At 39.2% G+C, this 27,062-nt stretch overlaps 1 protein-coding gene across 3 annotated transcripts in view; it reads right to left on the bottom strand.

The window, feature by feature from the left end:
* LOC102785370 (A-type potassium channel modulatory protein KCNIP2) overlaps nucleotides 1–27,062 on the bottom strand; it is a 110,939-nt gene that overhangs the window by 14,327 nt on the left and 69,550 nt on the right. Inside the window, exon 1 of one of the 3 annotated variants that reach the window (XM_035915424.2) lies at nucleotides 12,545–12,641. The exons of the other annotated variants lie outside the window; for them this stretch is intronic. Coding sequence (XP_035771317.2) covers nucleotides 12,545–12,605 — 61 coding nt within the window. The 5' untranslated portion in view covers nucleotides 12,606–12,641. Of the gene's footprint in view, nucleotides 1–12,544; nucleotides 12,642–27,062 lie in introns of those variants that run through there. 3 annotated transcript variants of the gene reach the window in all.

The raw sequence follows: 27,062 nt of genomic DNA on the forward strand, positions 1-27,062 counted from the left end.
TTCCATTATTCTAAAGCAGACATTTAATTTGTGATGTCAAGCAAGGAACAAGTGTTCATTAAAATAAATGTCTTCACAGGTGCTGTTCTATAAATAATCTATATAATGCATTGTACGCTCACTAGATACGTCATTAGGTGCATCTGTTCAACTACTTTAAAATGGAAATATCTGATCAGCCAGTGACATGATAGCAATTCAGCGCATTTAGGCACATAGATATGGTCAAGACGACCTGCTGAAGTTCAAACTGGCCATCGGAGTGAGGAAGATTTAACTGACTTTGAACGTGGCATTGTTATTTGTTCCAGATGGGCTGATCTGAGCTGTGTACTGGGATTTTACCAAACAAACACCTCTAGGGTTTACAGCAGGGATATCAAACTCATTTTACAGTGAAGGGCACATATAGCCCACTTTGATCTTAAGTGGGGTGGTGATGAGAGAAACTCACCTTTCAGTCTTCACCTACACATTTAATCCCTGAGATATCTTAATATAAGATAAAGAAGGGTAATCTTGACACCACATCTCAGTTTTTCTACATCATAAATGTGTAAATTGAGAGAAAATCAGCAGGAAAAGCTGCAAAACTTCTAAAAAAATAAAGTTTAAAAAAATGTATGCCCGCTTTCATATTTTCCAAAGCCGTCCAGTGGGAGTCGTTGCCAGGCCAATTCTTGACCACAGGCCTTATGTTTGAAACGCTGGTTTAGACAGAATTGTCTAAAAAAAGAGTAGATATCTACAAAGCTGATAGGAAGGTAAAGTAACTCAAATAACCATTTGTTACAACCAAGGAGAGCAGAAGAGTGAGAGAGAATGCAGAAGAGCATCTCTGAAGACTTAACACACTGAACCTTGAAGTAGATGGGCTACAGCAGCAGAAGACTACACCACGTCCTACTATTGTTAGCTAAGAACAAAAAACTCATCAAAATTGGACAACAGATGGCTGGAAAAACATCGTCATGTGGTGACTCTTGGTTTCTGCTGTAACATTCAGATGGTTGGATCAAAACCTGCCTTGAATTAATGGTACAGGTTGCTGCTGCTGGTGTAATGATGTGAGGGATATCTTCTTGCCACACTTTGGATGCCTTAGTTGCAACATAATTCCCTACCTGAGTGTTGTCGCCACAGTGTAACCATCTCCTAATACAGTGGTTCCCAAACTTTTTTTGCTGGGCCCCCCTTGTTTTACAAGAAAAATGTTTGCTTAAACAATTAAGCAAATAAAGTAATCTGCAATAAATTACAGGTAGTAAGAAAATAAACTACTAACTCTTTTACGCTATGTCTGCACCTACACGGGTATTTTTGAAAACGCAGCTGTTTCGTCCACAACGGCGTTTCGAATCACCGAGAACGGAGATTTTTTAAAACTCCTTTTTTGCGTTTATGTGTGGACAAGGAATATAGAGTTCATCACTCAACGTCAAAGTTATGTGCCTTTTTCACGTCACGCTGTGCGCCACGTTATTGTTTACATGAGATGAATTGCAGAATGGCAGATAGAGACGAAATACTGTTAATCTGACTATCTGCAGGTTTTACACGCTTACATATACACGCAGTTACTGTCGCTCCATTTAGAAAGGCAGAGGCGTCACGGTGTAATTATTTTACATGTAGTTGTTTTTTTTCCTGTGTAATAATATTCAACATTGCTATCAATGAATAGGCATGATTGGAAAAGTGAAACCAAAGGGAAGATATGCTTCACCATATTTTCTAGTCTTTGGCTTAGAATGAAGTTGGTTTGGAAACATATTCAGCGATGCTTCATCTCCTGCTTTGCGTTTCTGTGGGCGCCCCGTGCTAGCAGTGTCCAAGCTTTGTTTTTGTTTTGTTTTTTCACTTTTCATGCCGCGCCCCCCCTGCAATGGCTCTGCGCCCCCTGCAGGGGGCGGGCCACACACTTTGGGAACGTCTGTCCTAATAGGTGCTGCAGCAGTCAGGAAGTTCAAATCATCTCAAACTGGTTTCTTGAACGACAGTGAGTTCACTGGACTCACATGACCTCCACAGTCACCAGATCTCCATCCAACAGATCATCTTTGAGATGTGATGAATGGGAGATTCACAACGTGGACGTGCAGTTGATAAATCTGCAGCAACTGTGTGATGCTGTCATGTCAATAAGGAACAGAATCTCTGAGGCATGTTTCCAGCACCTTACTGAATCTATGCCATGAAGAATTAGAGCAGTTATGATGACAAATGGGGATCCAGCTCAGTGCTAGTAATGTTTAGCTAATGAAGGGGCTAGTGAGTGTATTAACTTAAATAGAATACGTAACATAACTTTCTAAATACTGATATATTCAGGCCAAACTCTCAAATACAGTCAGAGTCAAATCAAGGATAAAAGTGCTACAGATCAAGGCTGGTCATACCTATCTGTCATTATCTCTTACCTAAAGCATTATTATCCCTGTCATATACCAAGACGTTGCTTCTCTCCTCAATATTTGTTCAAACATGACGGCTCTGTGAGTCCAGGAATATTCTAAGGCACTGACTTTTGATCTTACTGTTGCAGTTGCTTCTAATAATGGTAACAACATTTAGCTTGCTTCACTGTTGCACTGTTTGTATCCCCGTACGCACTGATTTGGTGACTTGCCAAAATATGTCTAGACATCCAGGTAACTGTAAAATCAGAGTGGGCTAAATTTGGTTGAGAAGTGAGGTTTTTTGTAGACATCTGAAATGAATGCAGCACATCCTTTGTTTCAACAGCTTTTCACATTATATGTTTTCATGTAGTGCAGAAAAAAAATGATTATGCTTTTATAATAAAAGTTATGCAGAACTCAAACAGGAGTTTGCATTTACTAAGCCAGGCAAAAGATAGAGGGCTCAAATGCAGGAAACCAGCAGATAATTTTAAAACTGAGAGCTTTTGATATGAAGAAATGCTGATTTGATTATTGCTGCTGAAAAACTGGGAAAAAAATCTAATTAAAGAGCAGAAGTAAAACCAACTGGGTTAAGTGATTGATGCGTGATTTCAAAAGAAAATAAAACATAAGCAAACAGAACCAACTAACAGCAACGGCAACAAACAAATAAGACTTCTCTGTGAATCATTTTTAGTTTTAAACTTTTAAAGTTCATTTAAATGACAAATTCACACTTTACATGACAATGCCAGGAGACACTGCAATTGTTTCTTGTCAATGACGGCCCTTAGCGACCAATTACCAACTGACGCTGCCATCTCTTGAGCCAGGCCATTACTGCGACTTAAAACAGAATGGCTTTCACAACTTAACTAACAAGCTGCAACTACAATGGCTGGAAATGAAGCAAACTGTTAATTTTAATGAATTTTCACTTTCAGTTTGACACTGCCTCCACTCTAGCTGTAAATTTGGGAAGAGATTTCATCTTCCAAAACCATTTTCTTGGGTCCAACATAGACACCTGAATCACAGCTCCTCTGTAATTATAAAAATCGGGTTTTAAGAAAGGCTCAGAGCAAGAAAAAAAATTAAAAATTAGACTACTTCTTCCATCTTCTTCGTATTACTCCTCCTTGGGTCCTTGTATTGCCTATTCATTAATCCTCCCACAACACTCGGTGGCTCGATCATTTTTCAACTGAGAAGCTGTTTCATGTCACCGTAGAAGATAAATCAGTTACTTTGGGGGTTAAATGGGCTGAACCCGGGGAAATGCTTGTACTGATTTTGAAAATCATTTTGCTAAGCTTTCAGGAGGCTTTAAGGTTTGAATGTGTCTCAGATGGCCAATGACTGAAAGCAATGATTGACAGTTCACTTGCCTGTTGCTATTCCCTGGCCCCTAAACGCATCATGTCAGTGATACTCCCACCACCACCGCCAATACTCATGTATCGATGCTCCAGGAGTTATACTTTGAGAACGTCTGGATGCAAATTTGACTAGAATTTGATACCTGTCCATGTAACTGAGTAGCTAGAGGAGCCAAAATTATCTTTGATGGGGTTATTTTATTTATATTAAATATATTCAGGATGAGGTGGAAAGTTGGATTTATATGTACTTACAACAAACAAATCTCCAAATCAGTCACACTGTGAAGCTTCTCTGTATTTAAAAGTTTGGTAAACAACAAAATCCTGATTAAACTCCTCATACAATAATTGTCACTTCATTTTTAATCAGCTGAGGTCTTTGCAGTGGGTGTCCAACAGAGTGTTTCTGTTTGCTTGGAATCTGACAGTCTGTGTGATATAATTAGCAGGGTAGTGGTTATCTGAGATACTGCTCCTTTTTTTTATCCCCATCTTAACCATCCATCACGTCTGAAGGTGTTTAAAGGGCAGTTTGACAAATCACAGATGAAAGGGTTTTGGGGTTTGTTTTTTTTGCCTAAATCGTTTATGTGTCATACAAATGAGAAGGTGGCAGCTCTAATGTATCCCGACGGATATAATGACAAACATTTACTTGGGAGAATTGTAATCCACAATAAATGGTGACACCCTCACACATGCGTGCACACGTAGACTATAATAAAATGTTGGGTTAATCAGTCTTACTTGATTAGCCTCTGTGAGGCATAGTTTGCCCGAGGCCAGACACACCAAGTAATTGAAATACCTCCATATTTAGACGTCTACCTGGGCAATTATTCCTCTCAAAACTGATTAAAATGTCTAAGAGAGTGCGGGGGGGGGGAAGAGAGAGGGTGTGTGTAATATGTGTGTGCGAAAGCGTGCAGCGAAGGAGACACAGAGGAGGTCATTGACAAATGGTGCTCAAAATTGGCTAGTGTGTTTCCAATTAGATAAGTGAAATAAGAGATCCATTTGCATAGATCATTAGCTTTTGAGGATATTTTTAATACGGCGATGGGGGACAAAAACAGATTCTACTGAAGCCGAGTCCTTTCAGTATAAACTACAGAGACCAGCTAAAGAACAGTTTTCTTTAAAAAGTGCACACAACCCGGTGACACAGACGGATCAAAAATGTTGTCTGTTTGGAGGAAATGAGACATACTAATTTATGTTTTTGGGAGACATCAGCAGCATCCGAATGCTACGTTTAGGAGTCTCTCTCTTTTACTCGTGTGACATTTAATGATCGGGACTAGTTAAGTAAGGATCAACCAGATAAGCTAGATCTGTTACAGTTTATATTTAACAAATACATGATGAAAGTGCCAAAAACTACTGGAAGGATATCATTAATCTTAGTTGTTAAATTATCGTGTGTAGGTTAAAAAATGTAGCTGATCTGTTTACAGCTCATTAAATCAAATGTGTTTAAGGCACAAAATTGACCATTTTAAATTTTGACAAACAAGCGATTAAGCAGCACACCTGTAGAGGGCAGTGCAAGGTAAGACATGCAACTAGCAAAACAGCAGTCAACAATGCTGTTCAACTCTTGGTATGCTCTTTCCTTGTTACTGTCCTTGATTTAATCCAGCTGCAGGGAGCAGTTTGAAAGAAATGAAAGATCACAAGCTATTAATGATTTCCAATGCCATCTCTCTCTCTCACAAGCACGCATTCCCTGCAAGATCCGCGGTTGATATTATGGCATTGTCTAAGATCAAAGCAGCAGCAGACCAAACAGCATATAAGTTGTACTTTGAACCTTCTGACACTCAGCTTTCATGCCTTTTTCTAATGCATCCTGTGTTTGTGAGTGGTGTAAAGCAGTCAATCTAAATTGGGTTTGCATCGCCGACAACAATCCTCTAAACCTATTTCTATCAAGACATAAAACCTCTGCTCTGCCTTTTCCTGCCAGGAGCCAAATCAGGAAAACATCCTGTGGGTCGATACAACAGAAAAAAAGGGGAAAAAAACTTTATCAGCTAAGAGGGTTGGAATCTCAGCACTCCGAAGGTTTGGTTTCAGCTGTGGAAAGATTTGTTTCTAAAACGACCACTAAAACAACTCTTAAGTTTAAATTAGTGCCACAGCAACTATATTACGGAGCAAACCAACTACTTTCTCAGCCGAACAACACATTACTATGCTGGAACACAAGACAGTGAAACATGTACTTTGAGGACAGCTCAGCCAGCGTGCAGCAACTTACAGGAAAGTTATCCCAAATTCTTACTGGTATCCTGCCATGAATAAAGATCAAATTGGCAGTTAAATCAATGGCAGAACGACAGCAGCCTGTAGCCTTATTCTGTTGTTGTACGACAGGGTAAACAATAGTCACTGTCTGTCCAACACAAATGTTTTATACTCGTGAATCCTGCTGCCAGGTTTCTGTGGCCTTGTTAATACTGTAATGTAAGAATCATGGTCAGAGAAATTTTTAAAAAGAGAAGAATAAATAGAGAGCTGCACCATCAGGCAGCGCTTTCAGTCTTTACTCCAATTTACATTCAGCCCATTGGGGTCAAAACCAAGCAAGACACAGTAATAAAACTTTACAGATGTGTGGCTAAGACCTGAATTATTCACGACCATTTGCCTTGATGGTTCTCTCTTATATTCTAATACATGAAAGGAAAGTGCAGCTTTACCACAAGTAATGTCTGCAGCCTAATTAAGTAGTTTTAGGAGTAATTGTTCTTACCATAACCACAGCTTACTGTCTTCTATCCCAGCATAACCATTGCCATCTCAGAAACCTATGTCTTATATTTTAACAGCGCCTGTGTTCACCTGCTATATGGGTTCTTATACCAAAGAGCAGGGATGTCAAATTCCTTTTAAGGTGGGCCACATACAGCCTATCTTGATCTTGAGTGGGCCAGACTGTAGAAAATTCCATTTCCCATTCAGTTCCAGGTGCATTTGCAGTTTTTGTGAGTTCTTATTTTATTGATTTATTTTAGTGTGGACACATTGGAAAGAAAACTGAAATTTCTAGAGTAAATGGTTAAAAAAGGGAACTTTTCTATAATTTAATTGTTTAGCTCTCACTTCATTAGTTTGGTGTAGTATGAATGGCCATGGGGGAGGTCTTTATAGTGCAAGATTTAAAATGTATGAAAATACAGTTAAAAGTAAAAATTTTATAGCCACCATAAGATTTTTCAAAGATGTCCACTGGGCTGGATTGGAGTCTTTGCTGGGCCATTTCTGCCCCCCAGGCCTTATGTTTGACATCCTTGCCATAAAGCAAGATACAGTCTATTCAGCTGCTGCTTATCAGCTGGCTCAAGCTACTTCAACAGAGGATCATCATTTTGTACTTTGATTCAAAACAATACTACCAGCTTTAGTCTGTCTGACAGATCTGCTACAGCTGGGTGGGTGAATATTTCATCAAATATTGCTGGTTTCTTTTGTGCCTAATAAACTGCTGAAGCAACTCAGAAAAATCAAATTCATCTTGAAAACAGCACAACCGAACATTAACGGGTTAAGCTGCTTAGCGGAAAATGGTCTTCAGATATGAAGCTAAGCCGCGCTAATGCAAATCTTTCAAATTACAGAAAAATTTTTTTTCAAGGTTAGGTTTGTGTGTGTGTGTGTATGCATTAGTTTGTTCTCAATGTTATCATCTTTCTCCAGACGAGTGTCAGAGGAAGAGCAACGGAACGTCTACAACTTCTGTTCTTTTATTCACAGAGCACCTGCCATACAAATACAGTCTCTCATTTACACACACACACACACACACACACACACACACACACACACACACACACCTGCCATAATGAAATCAGGGGATGGGGAGCCAGAGAACGAAGACAGACAGTGACAAAAGCAGAGAGGAGGAAGAAAAAATGAAGAAAAAAAGAGAGATGGAGTGAGGGAAGGATGCAGAGGAACAGAGAGAGTTGCGTATTAAATATCCCCTGTCTGATCCTCCCGTGTCCCAGGCTCTCATCGTCTTCCTGGCTAGCCATCAGAGGGGCAGAGACAGAAAGAGGCTCAGACAAGGTCAACAAGGACAGTCTCCTTGATCCTCATTGCACTTTTATTGCAGTTTATAAAGTTTGCCACAATCGGAATGATCCTTGTCCAAACCATTGATAAATTGTCTTAACTGCTATCGTTTTAAATTTCTCCAAAAGAGCCCAATGAAAAGTCTTTCAACAATTCGCTGCTGCAAAATGTATGACTTTCGGATAACATTTTTAAATGTGCTTTTGTTCTGATATAATATAGGGATGGTTTTAGCGTCCACAGACCCTTATACTGGGTGTGAAGCAACACAACTTACTCTTAATGGACTGAATGGACTGCAAACACACACACAAACACACACACCCATCTGCCCTCATTGTAATTGCCCTTGTGTTGATAGGTAAGCTCAAAACAATGCGCCTGTGTGTGTGTGTGAGTGAGTGTGTGTGTGCGCGTGTGCATGCATACGTGCTTGTGCTTAGACACAAATAGGTCTTCTGCTGACCGCTAAGCTTTTTACCTGCTCTTATCCATCTCCTTCATGTTGTCATCATACTTCCTTTCTATCAAATAGACACACACCAACCAAGGATCCTAGCCAAATGGCCAAATATCCTCTTAAGCATGAAAAAAAAAATGATTTGCTGAGCCTCACTGTAGACAGGAAGAGGATATTGTTCTATAATGGACCTAAGATATAGTGTTTACCAGAGAAAAATATGCACATACAAATATCTGGCCATTCAGAGTTAGAAACCTATAGATTGTTATATAGATTATCCATTATTATATATTTTATAATTATACATTTAGTGAATGGATATGTTTTATTGTTGTCACATCCATCTTCTTTTGAGAAAAGTGTACAAGAAAATACAGTATTTACACAATTTTTTAAAAATCTTTTATGTCTTATTTATATGATTAGACCTGTTAGTGATGGTAATATTGCACTGAAATGTATGTAATTGAGCAATAAGAAGCAGGAAACTGGGTGACATAATGTGGAAATCAATGCCTATTAAACAAAACCAATTAGTAAGTGCATAGTAACATACTGGTAACAATATAATATCCTGCTTAAAGATTTTTTATTAGTACATTAGTACAAAGGCATATAAACTTTCATATGGTCAGGATATTGAAGTATAAAATTCCAGTTGTAGGTCTTATGATGAGAGCAGAGCAGTTTACTCTTCTATCTATCTGGTAGTGACAGTGAAGTACCATTCACATTTAACAAATACAGATATGTTTGTCTGGTCCGAGGTTTTCAGCTGTAGAAATATTACTATAAAATTTGGGAAGAACGTATAGTTTTGCATTTTGCAGCCCTGGTTGCTTGTTATTACAAATACATTATCACGTATTTCTATATAACTATAACATTACTCAAAGTTTGCTTTATTATATTATTACATGGAATTTACATGGTATTTCTTATAAACTACCAAACATATTTTCAGGTAATAAGCCACTGTATTTACATGGTTAAATAAATAAAAGTGCAACCATACTGCTACCACTATTACTTCTATTACTATTACTGCTATCACTAAAGATACTTTATTATTCTTATTCTTATTAATAATAATAATAATATGTCTACAATCCTGAATAGAAGAAGAAGAAGAAGAAGAAGAAGAAGAAGAAGAAGAAGAAGAAGAAGAAGAAGAAGAAGAAGAAGAAGAAGAAGAAGAAGAAGAAGAAGAAGAAGAAGAATATAAGCTGTTGGATACTGCCCTCTATAAAGATGCAGCCATGGTTGTGAGGAAATTAATATTCCCTTACAAATTATTTCTTTACATGTAAAACACTGATTTTTTTTATTCAGGCTATGCTTTGTAACAGTTATGGTCAGTTGCACAGAGCAGGTGAATGCCTGGATGATGACGAGTTTTAAAAGATTTTAAGCGATGCAGCTAACAGAGCAACTGCAAAAAAAGTTTATTCTAAGTCTTCTGTCCAAATTAAAGCTCTGCTGTGATATTTCCCCTTGGATCGACCACAGGACTCTGAACAAAGCAGTCCTCATATTCTTACTCAATTGTGTGCCCCTCACCTCAAAAATCATCACATATTCACTGAACCATAGCGAAACTAAAAAGTAGAAATGACAATCTCCAGGTTGGTTTGACATATGGTTCACATCCTAATGTTAAATCTGGTATAAATTGATATGAGATATTAAAGTATCAAAGACCTTGCAGAAGTGATGAAGCAGCACTTCAATATGTCCCTGACACAAGCTAACTCATCCAACCTGGTGCCAAGCAAATTTATTTGAAAATCAAAGGCTAAACGAGGCTGTGGAGCATATGGCAAGATGCCACACTTTTCATTCATGAAGTGAGTGAATACATTACAGCACAAACAGTAGGCCTTAGCTTGATTGTAGGATATTAGTCACTGATATTCTCAGAGAAGTAAATCAGCAAAAGAAATAAGCACACGTATGTTTATCACAGGTATATACTTACACAGAGATTTCTTTTGTTTCTTGAATAAGTTAAAGTCAACACATTCTACTCAAAGAAAAAGGTGAAGATGGAGGAAAGTGCAGTGTTGATAAAAACTCTTCTCAGGCACAGACCAGCACATCCCTTCTATTTCCACCTCATAAACTTCCAAAGAACACACTCCAGCCATTAGCCATTAGCTTTAAATCTATCAGAACCTTGTAAACTTCCCGACCAGAGTGCACTTCAGGCATGCTGCATGCATCCTCGATAACAAAAGAGTTTCCTCTTCTTTTCTCCACAAAAGTATGTGCATTTAGTTTGTATATATGCGTTTAATCACCAATGGGTCAGTAGCACAGCTCATTAAAGTAATGAGAGTCACACAGTCTCCTTATTTTACTGGTCTCGCTCTGTCTCACCAGAAGATGACTCAGTATGGGTACAGCAAAATGAGTCTGGCAAGAGGGAGCAGAGAATGAATTTCAACCACAATGAATATTTTATTTCTTTTCTTCTTTCTTATAAAATATCAGTTTTGGAAAATGGAGAAATAAATTTTACCTATCATTTCATAATCTCGTTTTTCTCAATCCCCACTGGTAGCTTAGTAAGGGGGTAATCCTAAGGGAGACAGGTACTAATGAGTTTAAAAGGAATGGATACTTGATCAGTGGACACAGTGCATGCTGTGTAATGTAACTGTACTGGAAGTTACATTTGGCATGAACATACATAGCACGCATACTCTGGTATATTACACGCTCATATATGGTTTGGACCCAAACTCTTCAGTGATTCTGCAGATAGTCTGAGTGATGCATTCATTCTGCCATCTGGACTAAGTTCCTCCATTAAAAAAATTCATTAGCTAAAGTACTCTCAAGGGAGTTGGCACACACGCACACACATATTTATTAAGGCGGCTACTTTCCATAAACCATGGTCAAAATATGCAGAAGACTGATGTCCTAAGTATAATGGAAGAATAAATGGGATCTCCACTGTGTCTGTCTGTGTGTGTCTGCCTGTGTGCATGCTTGGTATGTAGAGTGCTGTGTGTAGATGAGAGGTTTCCAAGAGGAACTTTATTGAGATGACAGAGCTGCTGGCACACCTTGACTACTGGGTGCAGTCCAGCTGGTGCATCAGGGATGAAGAGTGTCTCCTCCAGTGTAGCATCCAGAATAATACACCAGAACTTTTAATCTGTGAAGGTTTTAATATTTAAAGCACTCAAAAGTGGAGTAGAGGTTCTTTGGTACTAATGCTGAGAAGAAAATCTTGCTAGAGTGCAAAAGTTACTTGAACTGAACAAAGCACTGTGGGCAATGTGCAAAGAAAAAAACAAGCAAGCAAACAAGTAAACAAAACAGATAATAGGGATATGAATCCCATCTGTCCTCTTGTCATCAACAGATGAAAGATAAGGAAGCGTGAACAACGTAAAGTAGGAACTGGAAGGGGGGGGGGGGAGACAAAACACAGGTCACCCTGATAAGACAGGCCAAACAGGGCCTTGGTGTGTGGTGACAGATCCTGGAGGTGAGCCAGAGCAGAAATGGACCTTTTTTTCTTCACTAATAGGCAGGTGCTTTTGTATTTTGTGTTGTAAATGTATCTTTCAGTAAATATTACATTTAGTTAAACTGTTAAACACCTTTAGTACAGCTTTGGTACAAATGATTCAGCAATCAGAAAAGCACCAAAATTTGTTTACTAAAAGACGGATCTGATTCAGGTTTGTCTTTCTCAAATAAACCCAACAAGAAAGCGCACTGACTTGAAAATGTTCAAAGAAAATGTTCCATATCTCCCTTCTTTACCCAACTATACATTTAGGTTTCAAGCTAATGAGAGTACAAACAGTACGGCTGACATTCCCTCAGTGAGACAAGTGCCTCTACACTGCACTCAGACCCACTCTTTCCATAGTGATATCGATTAAAAGGTAAAAGCACACACCCCTGGGGCAGAGAGAGGCCACACACACACGCAGCTAAAGTTACTCTGTATGTGTGTGTGTGTTTGGGAAATGAGAGAGTGTGTTGCATGGCCCACTGTTGCACTGGTAACCCAAACCCTTGCAAAGGATTGCAGCTCATTCAGAACCAGAAGGAATGCGTGGTGCAGATAAAACTGTTCATGCGCTCACTTGTACAAACAAGTATCATTTAATATCAGAGAACTCAATTTGTTTATGTTTATATAATTATTTTTAATAGACAAAACTCTTAAAGAAACAAACAAGCTTTACCTTCCCCACCGACAGGTTCGAACATCCCAAACTGCTCTAAGACTTTGATGAAGAGACCCATGACCAGCAGCACCGCAATCACCTCTAACCCGTCCAGATTCAACATCGTGAGAGGCCGCCCATATGTCCAAGTCAGGACATGTAAACCTGTCCAGCTGTCCTCAGCCTGAGCACTTCTGTCACTGTCACACTGTCTTCCTCACTTTTAGTCACTTTGATGAAGTCCAAAGTGTTCTAACTTCAGAGGGATTTTACAAAGTGAGGTAAACTATAACGATAAGCGGCTGATAGCTTGGCTTGATGGGCGTTTCTCTTCTCTCCCCAGAATCTTTCTTCAGTCAACCCCTCTTATTCCCCAGTGAAGGCCATAACCACTTAAGCTACAGGCTGTCACACAGAGGTCCAGAGCGTCCCAACTGTTGAACTTTTTTAGGGGGCATTTCCCCCTCCCTTCTCCTCTTATTCTTCCAGGCCCCCCTGGCTGCCGAGTGATGGAATCTAGGGATGCGCTGCGCCTGCTAGTCCTTTGGCAGTGGTTGTCAGGAAGCAAGTGTTGTGAGGGGGAAAGAGGGAGTGAGTGAGAGAGAGGCGGCAGATAAAGAGAGGGGAGAGGATGAGAGGGAGATGGCATAGAAAATGAGAGGGAGAGAGACAAACAGAGACAGATACACACACACACACACACACACACACAGCGAGGCAAATTGTTTGGGGGAGATGAGAGAGTTGAGGTATACCCTCCCTCTCCAGCGACATTACCTTCATTGATTTGCCTAATGTGGTTTCCTTGGTAACTGGGAGAGAGTGTTTAAAAGCAGATTTAAGTAATGGAAAAAAACATATTTATGTTCACCTTAATTCATCTCAAATGTGTGTTTTCACTGTAGAGATTGCAGCATCTGTTCTGCAGACGTTGTTCCTGTCGGTCGATAGAATGTCTCATTAACTTTTTTAATGTGTAGCTACAAGGGCTCAGATTTCTGGCTCTGGTATAGAAATGCTTAATGCTTCTATGAGAAGAATGTCAATGTAATAATTCAAGGTACATGCTGAGGGGCATGTTATGTACTTTACAAAAATGTTACGTGTGGCACAAAATTCGCCTACATGGCAGAAGAGGTTGAGAAAGTTCTACAAGAACGTCCCATTAGATTACTGCTATTTCTCTGACTTTAACTGTACTCAGGTAAATAGTAGACATGCTATAAATACGCTAGCTATTGCTATTGTTGAAAGAAAACCTTTGGGCTTTCTCTACATTTTTTTTTATTGGTTATCATGTTAGCTTCTTTGCAACCTGGGACCTCTTTTGGTAGTTTGCCAATTTTGATTTCTAGGCTTTGACATCCTGTTCTATCCACGGCTCAGTGTTTGCAAATTGCAGACAAGTTTAAAAAAAGATAATAAAAAGTCAAATCATGCTGCAGTTTCCCCACTTTTGGCTAATTCTACCCTGCCTTTAATCTCCACACAGGGTCCCTGTTCGAACATGACTTTTCAGTAGAACTTAGATGACAAGTGGTTTAGAAATTAAAATCAGAACAGTTGACATAGTTGCTCATCCAGCTCTCAACCCCCCACACTTCAGAGTTTATTGTAAAGTCCAGAAAGAGATAAGGTTGGCTTTATTTGACAAACTAATGAGGATTAAAATCAATTGAAAATGACAAATGTGAGCTTTTCCTTGAGCACATTTTGGGTGAAGACCCACTCGGTTACCATTGCATGTAAATGTGTTTAAATTATGGCCAACACTGTAGCAGGAATAGTGATTCTTGTAAATTGTGGATGGACAACAGATGAATCAGCATGGCATGAACTCATTGGTCCTTTGGCCAGATGAGCTAACCACAAAGCTTCCAGTAATGAAAATCTTGTCCTTTGTTTCAAAATATCCATATTGACATATCTGTTGATAGAGATAAGTATTTCTATAGAATTGTTTTGACTTGTGGTCACCAACCATGAGTTGTCCATAAGTTAATCTTATATTACTGATGGCGTAGTTCAAATGCTTCACACACAGTGGAGGATTTATGACAGAAAAATGTGTAAAGTGAATGAAAAACAAACATCATAAATATGAGGTAATAAAGGAAAATTGGTAAACTAATTAACTCTTACTGCCAAATATTTGAGATCAGTTCTTGATCTTTTTTTTTTTTTAAGAAAGAAAAACATATCCTCTTTCATAAGGACTCGTGCTGTGATTTGGTAATTGCATCACCCCTAAATATTCATAATGTTTGTCAGTCATCAGCTCAGGTTTGGATACCTAAAGAATCAACTTGAATCTGTGCAGGCTGTTACTGTTACCCACTATCTAAGTAAATTCGGCCCCACCCTGAATAACTCCCAGGGAGGGTATCGCTTCACATTATGCTGCAAAAATAACAGAGCTGGGGGGAAATGGTATGTTGCCTCTCTGTCTTATTGTCCCGCTGTTTTTCCGATTGTCTCTTTCTTTGGAAAGTGGAAGGGTTGAGAGAGGAAAGACAGCAGCAGCTTGATAAATGTGCAGTGTCTGTTTTTACTTCTGCTCTTGTTTCTCTTTCTTGACATTCCTGTTGCTACATTTTCAACTGGGCAGTGCAGTGGCATACCTCATTACTGTCACATAAACAGCACCATCATGGACATGGTGGGTCACACAAGCATGCACATTTCAGACAAGGTCACAGGAAACCTATTCTTGGCTGACGTCGCTTTTACATAAACAGTGTCAAAGCCGAGAGACGCTTTACCACCATAGCTGTTTTTTCCCCTTAATTCTACAGCAGCAGTGTCTACAATTTGTATTGAAGCAGAGCTCTAATTGCAGACATGGTAAATGTAAACAGAGAAATATTAAACCAGTCACTGACAACAGAGACAGAGAGAGGGAGATAAAGAAACCTGAGCCCGACTTGTTGGTTAAAAATGATTTCTCTACCCACTTTTATGTTGAAGAGTTGCCATTCAAGGGGATAGATGGGAAGAAATGAGGCAGGCTGCTGCAAGGCACGTGGCGGCAGGAAGAAGTAATGAGAAGTAAGAAAAGACAGAAACAGAACAAGAGGGTACAAGGGAAGGACAAACTGAGGAGCAGGAGTGACTGAGGTCAGATTCCTCTGTGTAGCGAAGTGCAGAGGGAAGAGGTATCTATTCTTTATTACCCTCCAGCATCTCTCGCCTCCTGGAGGATTTTTCACCTCATTCAGGCTGTCACCATAGAAAATTGGACCCGCAGATGTGTCCTCTACTCCACCGCTATCCTCTTACCCTACTTTCTCTGCTATTTCTCATCAAATCTACAACTCCGAAGGCTTTTAATTTCAAAAGAAAGGACGATTCTCTCAATCAAAAAGCTCATTAAGTTCAAAAACTCGGTGCAACAGGTCTCCGAGCTCCAAAATTAGACACAGACTTAGAGCTCCATCACACTACAGTGCCATCGACAGCTTACAAATACAGCATATACAAATAGTGTATACTGCATAAACTGTTTTGCCACTATTTTATGAATGGTCATTAGAATAGAAAATACCCTTGAATGTGTCTGAATTATAAATTATAAATAGCTGTTTTTATGTTTTTCATGTAATGTGTGACTTCTTTCTTTATGTTACAGTATGTGAATTGCATTTATTGAGACCATTTTGCATTTAAACCTCTGTATTAAACCAAAAAGTATCTAGATATGTTCACGCTTCAGTTTAAGAGCTGTCCAAATGTTGTGCATGGTGTTCACAGCCCAGTAAAACCATGAAATAAAGAACGGATCCATGCAGAAGTAAAATAGTCTTCTTCTCTCTCTGCAGAGTTGAAAGGCTAGTATTAAGACAATGTAGATACATTTTCAACTTTCAATTTATGAACTAAATAAACGTCACATTAAAATTTCAAGAAAGTCTTTGAGAACTTTTATGTATGTACACATATGGCCCATTAACTTAAAATGGGTAAGAAAATGAGAGATCCCACAAATATTCTGTCACGTTGTAGTTTACATATGTTTATGCATCTTCAAATTATAATAAAAGTGGACTAAACTGGTTTGATATGAACAAGAATAAACTCCATGCACGACTCACTAATCCATATAGTTAAAAAAAAATCTCTATCAATAACTGTTTTTTCACTAACCCTTTGAAAGGCAATTAGTTCAATCTGCAACAATGTTAGAGAGATTCATCTATAAGATGATACAGGTTCTAGTTCGCTACTATAGATATGTATCTGGTATGATTTCATAAATGAATATCATTTATGAAATAGTAGAAACTACAAATAGTAAGGAGGGAGTTATGTGGAGGACTTTGCTAGAAGAAAGACTAATTTCCATACAGTCTGGTAAGTATATGGTGCCTGAGGTTACTTTGTGTGTTCCTTGCTGAGACATCGCAGACTAATGAGACCTTAAAAGCCAAACCTTATTTGCTCTCTTTTCTAGTATGAACCATATTATGAGAAGACTGGAATCACTTGGGTTTAAAAATAAATCACAAACTTCCCAGCCTACTATTGATTTTTCCAAATTTCTTCTGCTGCTAAATATACCGTGAGAGATGCTGTGAGACATAAGCACTGAGGGGAAGCTAGACAACTGATAGGCGCTAAACTGTGGAGAGTGTTGTTCTCATTTGTACTGATAGGTTTATGGCTTTTCTAATAGACTCGAGTGAATTTACTGACATGTGTCATCGGTATTTATGGAGTGCGGTCGTGGCTCAAGAGTTGGGAGTTCGCCTTGTAATTGGAAGGTTGCCGGTTCGAGCCTCGGCTTGGACAGTCTCGGTTGTTGTGTCCTTGGGTAGGACACTTCACCCGTTGCCTACTGGTGGTGGTCAGAGGGCCCGGTGGCGCCAGTGTCCGGCGCACTGCCAGTGTCTGGCGCACTGCCAGTGTCTGTCAGTGCGCCCCAGGCTGTGGCTACAATGTAGCTTGCCATCACCAGTGTGTGAATGGGTGGATGACTGGATATGTAAAGCGCTTTGGGGTCCTTAGGGACTAGTAAAGCGCTATATAAATACAGGCCATTAACCATTTACCATTCTTTCTATATGTCAAACTTAAGACTCAGGGGAGTGTTATGGATGCGACAGCTGACATTTGAGATCAGATCACCTCGGGGTACATTGATTGAAGGAATGAAGATTTATGACAGGCTACATGCTTATATTGCTCTTAAGGGCTCTATGGAGGTGTTTTGCTGTACTGACCCTGTCATGTATACATTACTATTGATCCCTGCATTAATAATGCTAATGCCTAAGAAAAAATACACACACAAACCTTTTTTGTTTCCACTTTTTTAACATATAAATACAAGGATAAACATAAAGTATGGTCATTTAATCGCTAAATGTGCCTGTATGGCCAAACATGTCATCTTTTGTGTAACTGCCTTATTATGTGACAGTATAATCAGTAAAAATACTACACAACCTCATCGAACAGGTCTGACTTGGGGGTTGGGGGGAAGAATATGGATGTTCTTAAATTCCACATCAGCTAGACTGGGACATCTAGTGGGCACAAAGGGCAAAGATCAGGTATTTTAATGCTAAACCAGACACTCATGCGGACTTGTAGGCATCAAGGGAAGAAGCATCACATTCCGTTCGTTTTCCATTCAGTTACATTATCTTACTGTATAACATCCATGTACCTAAATAATCGCAGCTTCTCTTCTTTTTCATCCATTGCAATAAATATCCCAACTGACACGCCCTTCACTCCCCTAATAGTGTTAATATGTTATGCAAGTTAGTAAAATTATAATACATCAACAATAAATTACCTACAAATAGTACTATTCTCCAGTGCAACAATACCTCGCTGATTTCCTAAATCTCATTTTTGTTTTGTTTCATCTGTAACATTTTGCTTCTCATTAGCATGGAGACTAAATATGAAGTGAAATATCCATTCACTTGCCATTCCTACTAAATCTGCCATGTTAAAAGGGAATTCCAGTGAGCCAGAAATGCAGTTCCATAAGTAGCAGAGTTGTAAATGGCCTGCATTTATATAGCACCTTATAACGGCAGCTATGATCTTCAAAGCACTTTAAAGTGTTTTTCATGTAACAGATCCTGGATCTTGGTGGATCCTTTGAGTCTTTCAATAACCCTTCAATAAGTTTATGATACAGATTTCCACTTAAAATAGCACCTTCAACAAACCTTAAACAAATTCAGAGAATGGGATCTACAGATATCTTTAAATCTTTCTAAGAGTGACACTCACCTTTCTTCATGAACAGCCAGTAAGACAGAGGGAATATGGAAATGAGGATGAATGCATAAAAACCTCCAATGCTCTCCTTGGAGTTGCTCATTATGACCAGTGACTGCAGAGCCCACATAAACAACACAGGTGGGCAATGTTTGGCTTGTATTATGAAACAGCTGTATTTTGTGGTAGCACAATCGTGTATCTCTTTCTTTCCTGTGGGCGTGACATAATGTTTTTTCCCATGTACTGTGTGCACCTATACATGAACAAACATGCACCACCTGTTTTGATAAGGCATGTTTTTTTTTCACCCTCAGGTTTCATATACTAATGAAAAAGGTTAAAAAAACCCCACCTACTCTCAATTACCTATTCAGCAAGACTGAATGAGTCTCTCTATGTCTTTCATTTATGTCTAATCTGTGCACTGACAGTGTGTTTTGTAAATTACCGCTGATGTATTATTCTCGTTATGCCCCGTGGCAGCGCACAATGCATGTGGAACGGTGACAAAAGTCTGCAAGCACAGTGCACAGGCAACAAGTGCAGCAACAGAAAATGGCAACACAGCTGATTGAAAACACAGAGATAAGAATGTAGGAAATTTCCAATTTTCAACTCTCCATGCAAAAACAAAAGTACAAAACCAGTCTGGTGCGTGCTGGTTAGAAATAAACAATGTATTATTTATACCATATCGTATTGAATGCAGAATGAGTGAATTTTCAATTTCATAGTGCCAGCGAGCAGGTGCTGGATGGTGAGAAAACCTACTGGGAGAGAAGAAAGAGAATGGGAAAGAAGGTTGTGGGGGGAAGAAAGGTAGACTGTGAGAGAGGAAAGAGAATTACAAAATATTGCAAAAGTGTGCCTTACTACTGGAAAGTGTGGGTGTATTGTGAGCTCATGGGCTGCAAGAGGGAATCACAGCACAGAAACGTAAAAATAATCAGCCACATACCTCCTCACTGGACGTTTTCAACAAAACAAGCGCAACTTCAAACATCGTCCACTAGAGGTCAGTGCAGATTAAAGTATTTATAGATATTTCAAAGCAAAGAATGCACACATGCCCTCTTGCACATAAAATAAAACCTACAACACACTTGAATGTGTAACGAATGTTCTGGTAAGTGGATTTTATGTGCCCTTCAAATGTCATTTACACACCCACTAACCAGATAAAAGCATGAACAAGTTTTGAGTTGCTGCCAAATCATTAACATCGCCTCATTAGCTTAACCTTAAAGTCAGCCATGTGTACCACATTACAAATAGGAAGACCAACTGTTTTTCCTGTAAATAACTTAGACTCACAGTTTTAATCTACCATTTTAAACATAAAAGCCCTGACCAGCAACAAAACGCAAAATAAATTCCTAATTACAGCAGGTTTACTACCTTCTCTGATATCTTCCCTGTTAAAAAGGTCGACTGCCAGTTGAATTCCTTGTTCATTACTTTGACCGACTCATACAGCCTAGGCAAGGACAAATATAATATAACCCATCTGGTGATATCTAAATGAATGTCTCATGGACAACAGGACAATAGGACAATGACAGCAAGCACGTGGAGCTGATGCCACGCTGAATCAGCAGCTAATCAAAAGGCACAAAACGATCCAACCTGTACCAAAGGACAAACCTGCCTGTACTGCACACGCAAAGCCCTGCAAAGTCACAGAGGGGGGATAGCGCACTATTGATAACCACGGATAAAAATGCATTAAGCACAATCACATGCAAACACGGTGGATATTGAGAATCTTTACGCGCACATAGAGCATCTTTGTCTACAAGTCAATATGTGCAACCGGTTGTTTACAACGGGAAATCACATATAATGTAGATAACAGAGGAGAAGGGACGAAAGGGAAGCAGAGGAAGCCATGATTGTCTCAGACAGCCAGGCCCAGTCAAATGCTCTATTGTGTTAAATCTGTCAACTGTCACCGAAGAGAACAAGCAAGAGAGAAATGGACTGACAGAGGGTGAGAGACACAGAGAGGGACAGAGAAAGAAGCTGTCGTCATGGACACAACGCACAGCATCAATTCCCCAGGTCTGGGTTGAACATAAAGCCACACACAAACCGGCATACACACACGTACAACCATCTATTTTCACCCTGCCCCACGTATCCCTTAAAAAGGACACAGACAGGCGTTCCAATTTTATCTCTTACATTGTGCCAGTGAATATAACACATATGGTAACACAATCAGAAACATGTACACAATACTGCTTGTGGTTCATCACACACAGCTTAGTTTGTGAACCGCTGTCTCTCTGATATTACATTGTGGACCTGACAAACCATATTAACATGGCTGGGAAAGCTATGACAAGCCATTAGCATTCTGCAGAGAAAACACACATACAAACTCACGCATGCAGACTGAGTGGTTATTTCAGAAAAGAGTTGAGCATGCCTTCCAGAGAGTAATTATTTCTAATCCTTTTTCCTGTTACTCTCCCATCCTTTGAGTAAATATACTTTACTACAGTTGTCTGGAGAGATGTCCAAATCCAGGCTAAATAAAACCTTGCAGTGTGATTGGTTATACTCCTAATCAGCCATTGTTTTCTAGATTTCTATGTTAATCTCAATCTCATTTATTTTCATGTGACCCGCTGTCTTCATAGTTAATTTGATGACAGTGCCCTGAAGTTTAAAAAGGCAGCTAAATTACCCCGATTTTCAATATGTAGACATGCAGTTGTCATTTGTTCCACTACTGTATCTCCTTCAATCACTGTGAAAGTCAGCTGATCATGGACTGTTGTGTAAACTAACAAGTACACAATGTAAGGCTGTTGAACTTGTGAGCTCAACCAGTGCAATTACATTTAAAATCATTTTCAAGTAACGGGATTTTTGTCAGTAACAGATTGTCCCAACCATTGGGCAAGTAAAAGAAATTCGATTTTTTTATGAGAAGGAAAAATCTGAATTCTTGAGACCCGCCACACATTATTGGAGTGAAAAGTAAAGTGCCTTAAAGTGCTTACTCCAAAAAAAACTTGTGTTTCCTATTAAGCGTCTGGTCATTGTGATATGATCATTTATACTCACATCTTCTGATCACTTTGCTAATGCTGGGGTTTAAAAATAGTCGTGTCATTAGAACAGAATAGAATAGAATGCCATTTATTGTCACTATACACATGTACAATGGGATACAGAGCATCTCCTACTCAGTGCAGACATGAGGGAAAGAAAGGAGGGGGTGAGGTGCATCGTTCTGTGGCACTATATACATATGAACGGTATTCAAAAATATCAAATGTACAAATAGGAAGAAAATAGTGTTATATATTTACAGTGTGGATTTCAGTAGACATCCAAAGACAGCACTGTCTCTCTAATCAGGCTTTAAGTGCAGAGGCACGTGTCAGAGTAAAATATGAGAGCTGATATTTGAAATGATAGAAGAAAGTAAGAAATGTGACATGGGCACAACAGTTAGCTGAACAGTCAGTCATTTTGTAAGTTTATTTAATAGAAAAAAATAATATTGTACTTATAAATATGCATAGATTAGTATGTAATTACATCTTCCAATAAATATATGCATTCTCATAAACATTTGTTTATGAGGGCACCAGTGTGTGAAAGCCACCTTGTTGCCACACAAGCTTGAACACAGCATTTTATATATGTGGTTAGAAACCCGCCACACGTGTCTCATGCCAATAGATAGGAGGCGAGAACATTAGTAGGTGTTCTAGTGTCATGGAGAAAAATTTTAATTCATGTCTGCATCTTCTGTTTATGTTTTTTAAATAACCTTTTTTTTTTCTACAGCTACTTTCATTAAAAACTTACTGGGAGGCCATTATCTGTCTTCAACCTTTAGTGGAAAATATATTCAACTCATTGGACTGCTGTAATGCTGCACTTAAAGTAAGAACAAACTTGCATGTAGGTGGAAAAAAATTGTAGAAAATGTAGTCTTTTTGGCTATCACATTAATCAGTTAAGCATTTTAGAAATGCACACCTGGAAATTCTTCCGTGTACCACACAGCATAAAATGCAGCACTTCAGATGACTTGTGCTGGCACTGAATGAGACAAATGAAATAACTCCAACTGAAAACCTTGAAATACACAGTGAGTAATCAAGTATTTCTCTTGACTACAGAGAGGACACAGACACAGTCACCTGATAAAGCCATGCTGCCCCAGGTAGGAGCACAGGTCATGATGCGATGCACACGGTGGAGTGGGCCGCAACAGCTATAAATAACTCCGAGAAGAATCAGATTTGAAGAACCGGAGGTGGGAACTGATGAGATCACACATACCCATATGTGTCGGTGAGTGTGTGCGCGTGTAAACATGCAGCCGCACAAAAGGCCTGGATCAGAGGAAATGGAGATGGAGTCAGACTGACATCATGCAGACTCGCAGACAGATGAGCAGACAAAACAACGGAAAAGCAGCAGAACACAGATCAGGATCAGACTGAAAGCATCACTGTGACTGAGAGCAGGGAAGTGACACTGAGGTTACTACAGCTAATAAAAAACTGTAAAGGAGCTTACTGTAGTAATAAAACAAAGTATTACATGCATAAATTAAATCAGTGTTTATTGAACAATAATGTCCCTGTATTAACTGCAAATCAAAGTGAAATTGTACAAAGACAAGCTTACAGTTTTTTAAAAGTATACACTTTTTCAAAAAGTTTGGACAGGGACATGTTTGCTACTGCATTGCATCACTTCTTTTATCGATGTCTGGAAACTGAGGAAACCGAGTGCTGTAGTCTTCAAAGTGAGACATCTTCCCATTTTTGTTGATACAGGATTTCATCCGCTGAACAGTTCTCCTTTGCCATATTTTTCATTATATAATTCTCCGCGTGTGACAGGTCTGACCTGAACTTAAGTTAAGCTGGTGCAGCTGGTGCAGATTGTGCTTTCGCTGTGTCTTGCTAAAAATCAGAAAGGAATTCCTGAATAAGACATCACCTCAAAGACAGCATATCACTCCAAACTCTTTATATATTGTTCCACATTAATGGTAGAATTTCAATTTTTGATCATACTAAACACAACGCAGTTTTGCAGGCTGGACACAGATGAGCGGTGGCTGTTTTAGATCTTGTCTTCATTTTTTTTCTCTGCACTGCAGTTTTAACCCGTGTTGAACATATATATTTTATATAACTTTTTCCTTTCGCTACCTTTGCAGCATGTTTGCTTGTTCAACAACATTTTTTTTTTATTTTTGCCTCTGTCCAAACTTTTTGAAATGTGCAGGCACCAAAATGTTATTATTTCAAATGGAGCTTCTAATATCACCATAACTTATTTATTCACTAACCCTTTAAGGACATTGTGTGTTTACAGAGTAGTTTCCACAGTGACTAAACAAGTAAAAGGTATGTGGTTTGATCCTGGGAAGAGACACAAATATCTTTTGGGTTGTTCACTCAGAAAAGGAGTAGAGGAAGTGTTGCTAAGACATCCAACAGGTGCCCATCAGGCTCACTATGAAAGAGGCCTCAGAGGCCGAGGCGCTCTGTTTAGGATAAAATCGTGTAACAAGTTTATTGTTGGACCATTTCAGCAAACAAAACAGGCCAACACGCATCAACCTCTTTGGGGTTGTGTCAGAAAGGGGATCCACCATATAAAAAGTCTTAAGACCCTTTAAGAATAAGCATTCGGAAGTGTCTTCTTTATATGTCTCTATATAATAACACATGATGGGTTTTGTCTGCTTCCATATAACAATTATTTGAAGGAGTTTGGTTTTCACAGTGCTACTAAGCCTTAACAATGGAAGACAATCAAAGCCCAAGAATACATTTAGGAGGGAGAACTCGCAGTATTTTGTTTTATGATGAGATTAAAAAAAATGTGTAGTTTATGGTACTGCCGACCACTAAGGGTGTAAGAGTCCCAGACATGATTGGACTTAATAAATGAACCACTTTTCACTGTCTTCCTTTATTTATACTGACAGAGCAAATACTGAATGTTGATTCACTGCAGTGAGATGCTAAAAATTACGCTGGCGATTATTTCCAGGAGGAAAGTAAAAATAACTTAAAAAAAGAACTTTCTGCAGTTTTTTTCCTTCATTCTTGAGCATCTGCGAGTGCAGCATGTGATCAGACAAAAGTTATGCAAAGTTGTATCGGAGTATGTCCATGCCGAACCATGAAAATATCCAGCTATAAGACGACCACCTAGAAAGATGCAAATGCACAACGACGCACCCATGCAGGGACACGCCTACACACACAGGCTCAAGCACACAGACACGCACACACAGAGAACTGACTGACAGACATCAAACTGATGCAGAGCTAAAAGATGACAGACAAGTGCCACTTGAGAAAATGACAGGCAAGTGAGACATTTACACTGATAGAGAGAAGAAGAGGGACACTGAGCACTGTCAGTCAAGAAGACTGGTGAGGAAGTCTCTTAGTGGGGTGTGATATATTTATTTGTCTGTTAGTTATTTATAAAATGCTTTTTTAGTTTTACTTTCTACCTTTATTTGTCTAAAAGAGTCACAAATGCTTAAGGCTTTTTAAATTAACAAAAAAGTAACTCTTTAATCAAGGTGGAAATCAAGACAGTGATATAACTCAATAAATCAACCATCAGTTTGTGATTGTTTTACACTAGTCAGACGAGGCTGGGGAGTAAACATGCATTACACTAAATGTTAATGTGCTCTGACATGCTGTGAAATTGATTATTATGGGCTGATGCTAGAACAAATTAATTTAAAAAGTCTAAGCGCAGAGACGGAGAGAGCGAGAGAAACATGATGTTTGAAAGATTTGTGCACAAAAATATTTATAACTTTTAAGCTTGCGTATCACTTCACTCAAACACACTCTTATTGTCAAAATGAATCCTTTCCTATCTGCCCCATTTCAGTCAACCTCCAGTTCTTTCTTCCCATCCATCCGCTCTCTCCTTCTCGGCCTCTTGCTCGCTCTCTCCCTGTCATATCGACTGGAGGTCAGCAGCACACTCTCTCAAGGTCGTATCTGTCTGAGACCGACCCTCCTCATGCCCGGATGGCTGAGTGGAAGCGACAGCTCTGTCCCAGCTGGGGTCCATCAGACTTTTAGTCCCTCTGACCACCAGTCTCCCTGGTGGATAGCCCTGAAGTGCACCCTTTGTCCTCAGCGGCTGCTGTCTATTACAGAAAGTGTCACACAGAGACAAAGGAGGGAAATAGAAGGTTGGCTACAGGAGGGATAGAAGAAATCCAACTAAATATTCCTTTAAATGACTCAAAAACAAAATTTAACATAACATGAAAGAAAGATGCATTTCAACTTTGAAATTCATCCTTACAGACTGAGCACCACTGAATACTTATTATCAGAGATGGACAGTAACGCGTTACTTGTAATCCGATTACTTTTTTCAAGTAACGAGTAAAGTAAGGATTACTATTGCAAAAATAGTAATTAGATTACCGTTACTTTCCCGTAGGAACGCTGCGTTACTGCGTTACTAAAACCGTGATTTTTTTGCGAGAATGTCTCATGACAATGACGTAAGCGAGTGTGACGTTCGTGACAACAGCTGTGTGCAGATCAACAATGGATAATATATCGAGTGTGGGAGAGAGTATGAGCATGCAGCGTTTAAAGCTTGGAAGTACTGACCTTACTTTGAGTTTGATTCCATACAAAGTGACAAAAACATTAGTGCCCGTTGTGCGTGGGAAGAAAACTTCTTTTTACAGTGAAAAAAAAAACCCTAAACTTCCAAGCAAGCACCGGGAGTGCGCTACGACGTAATGGGAACTTCACAGAGAAACTCGCGGATTCTTCAACTGACCGCTGCGGCACACCTGTGTGAACCTTAAGGTGTGAAACAGCTGTGTACTGCCTTTTGTTCCCGAAGAAGGTATTTAACTGAGAGCCATGTTAGACTTAGGGAGACTCTGCTGACCGTCTGCCCCGCGGTCATGTAGGCTCCCCACAAGCTTGGTTGTCTGTTCTTTGTGTTTGGATTAAAGAATGTTAGCTACCGCTCACCGCTCGTCTGCGCGCTTTATTTAAATAAACATCCACAACATGGATTATGCAGAAAAAGTAGAATTGGGCTGAAAGATCTATCGCTTTATCACCTATTCAGGTTGTAAATCGTGTTTTATAAAAGTAACTAAGTAACTAAGTAATTAATTACTTTTGAAAAGAAGTAATCGGTAAAGTAATGGGATTACTTTTTGGGTGAAGTAATCAGTAATTAGTTACTGATTACTTTTTTCTAGTAACTTGACCAACACTGCTTATTATTACTGGCA

The sequence above is a fragment of the Neolamprologus brichardi genome, chromosome 13 (genome assembly GCF_056152115.1).
Source record: "Neolamprologus brichardi isolate AB-2024 chromosome 13, ASM5615211v1, whole genome shotgun sequence".
Taxonomy (NCBI): domain Eukaryota; kingdom Metazoa; phylum Chordata; class Actinopteri; order Cichliformes; family Cichlidae; genus Neolamprologus; species Neolamprologus brichardi.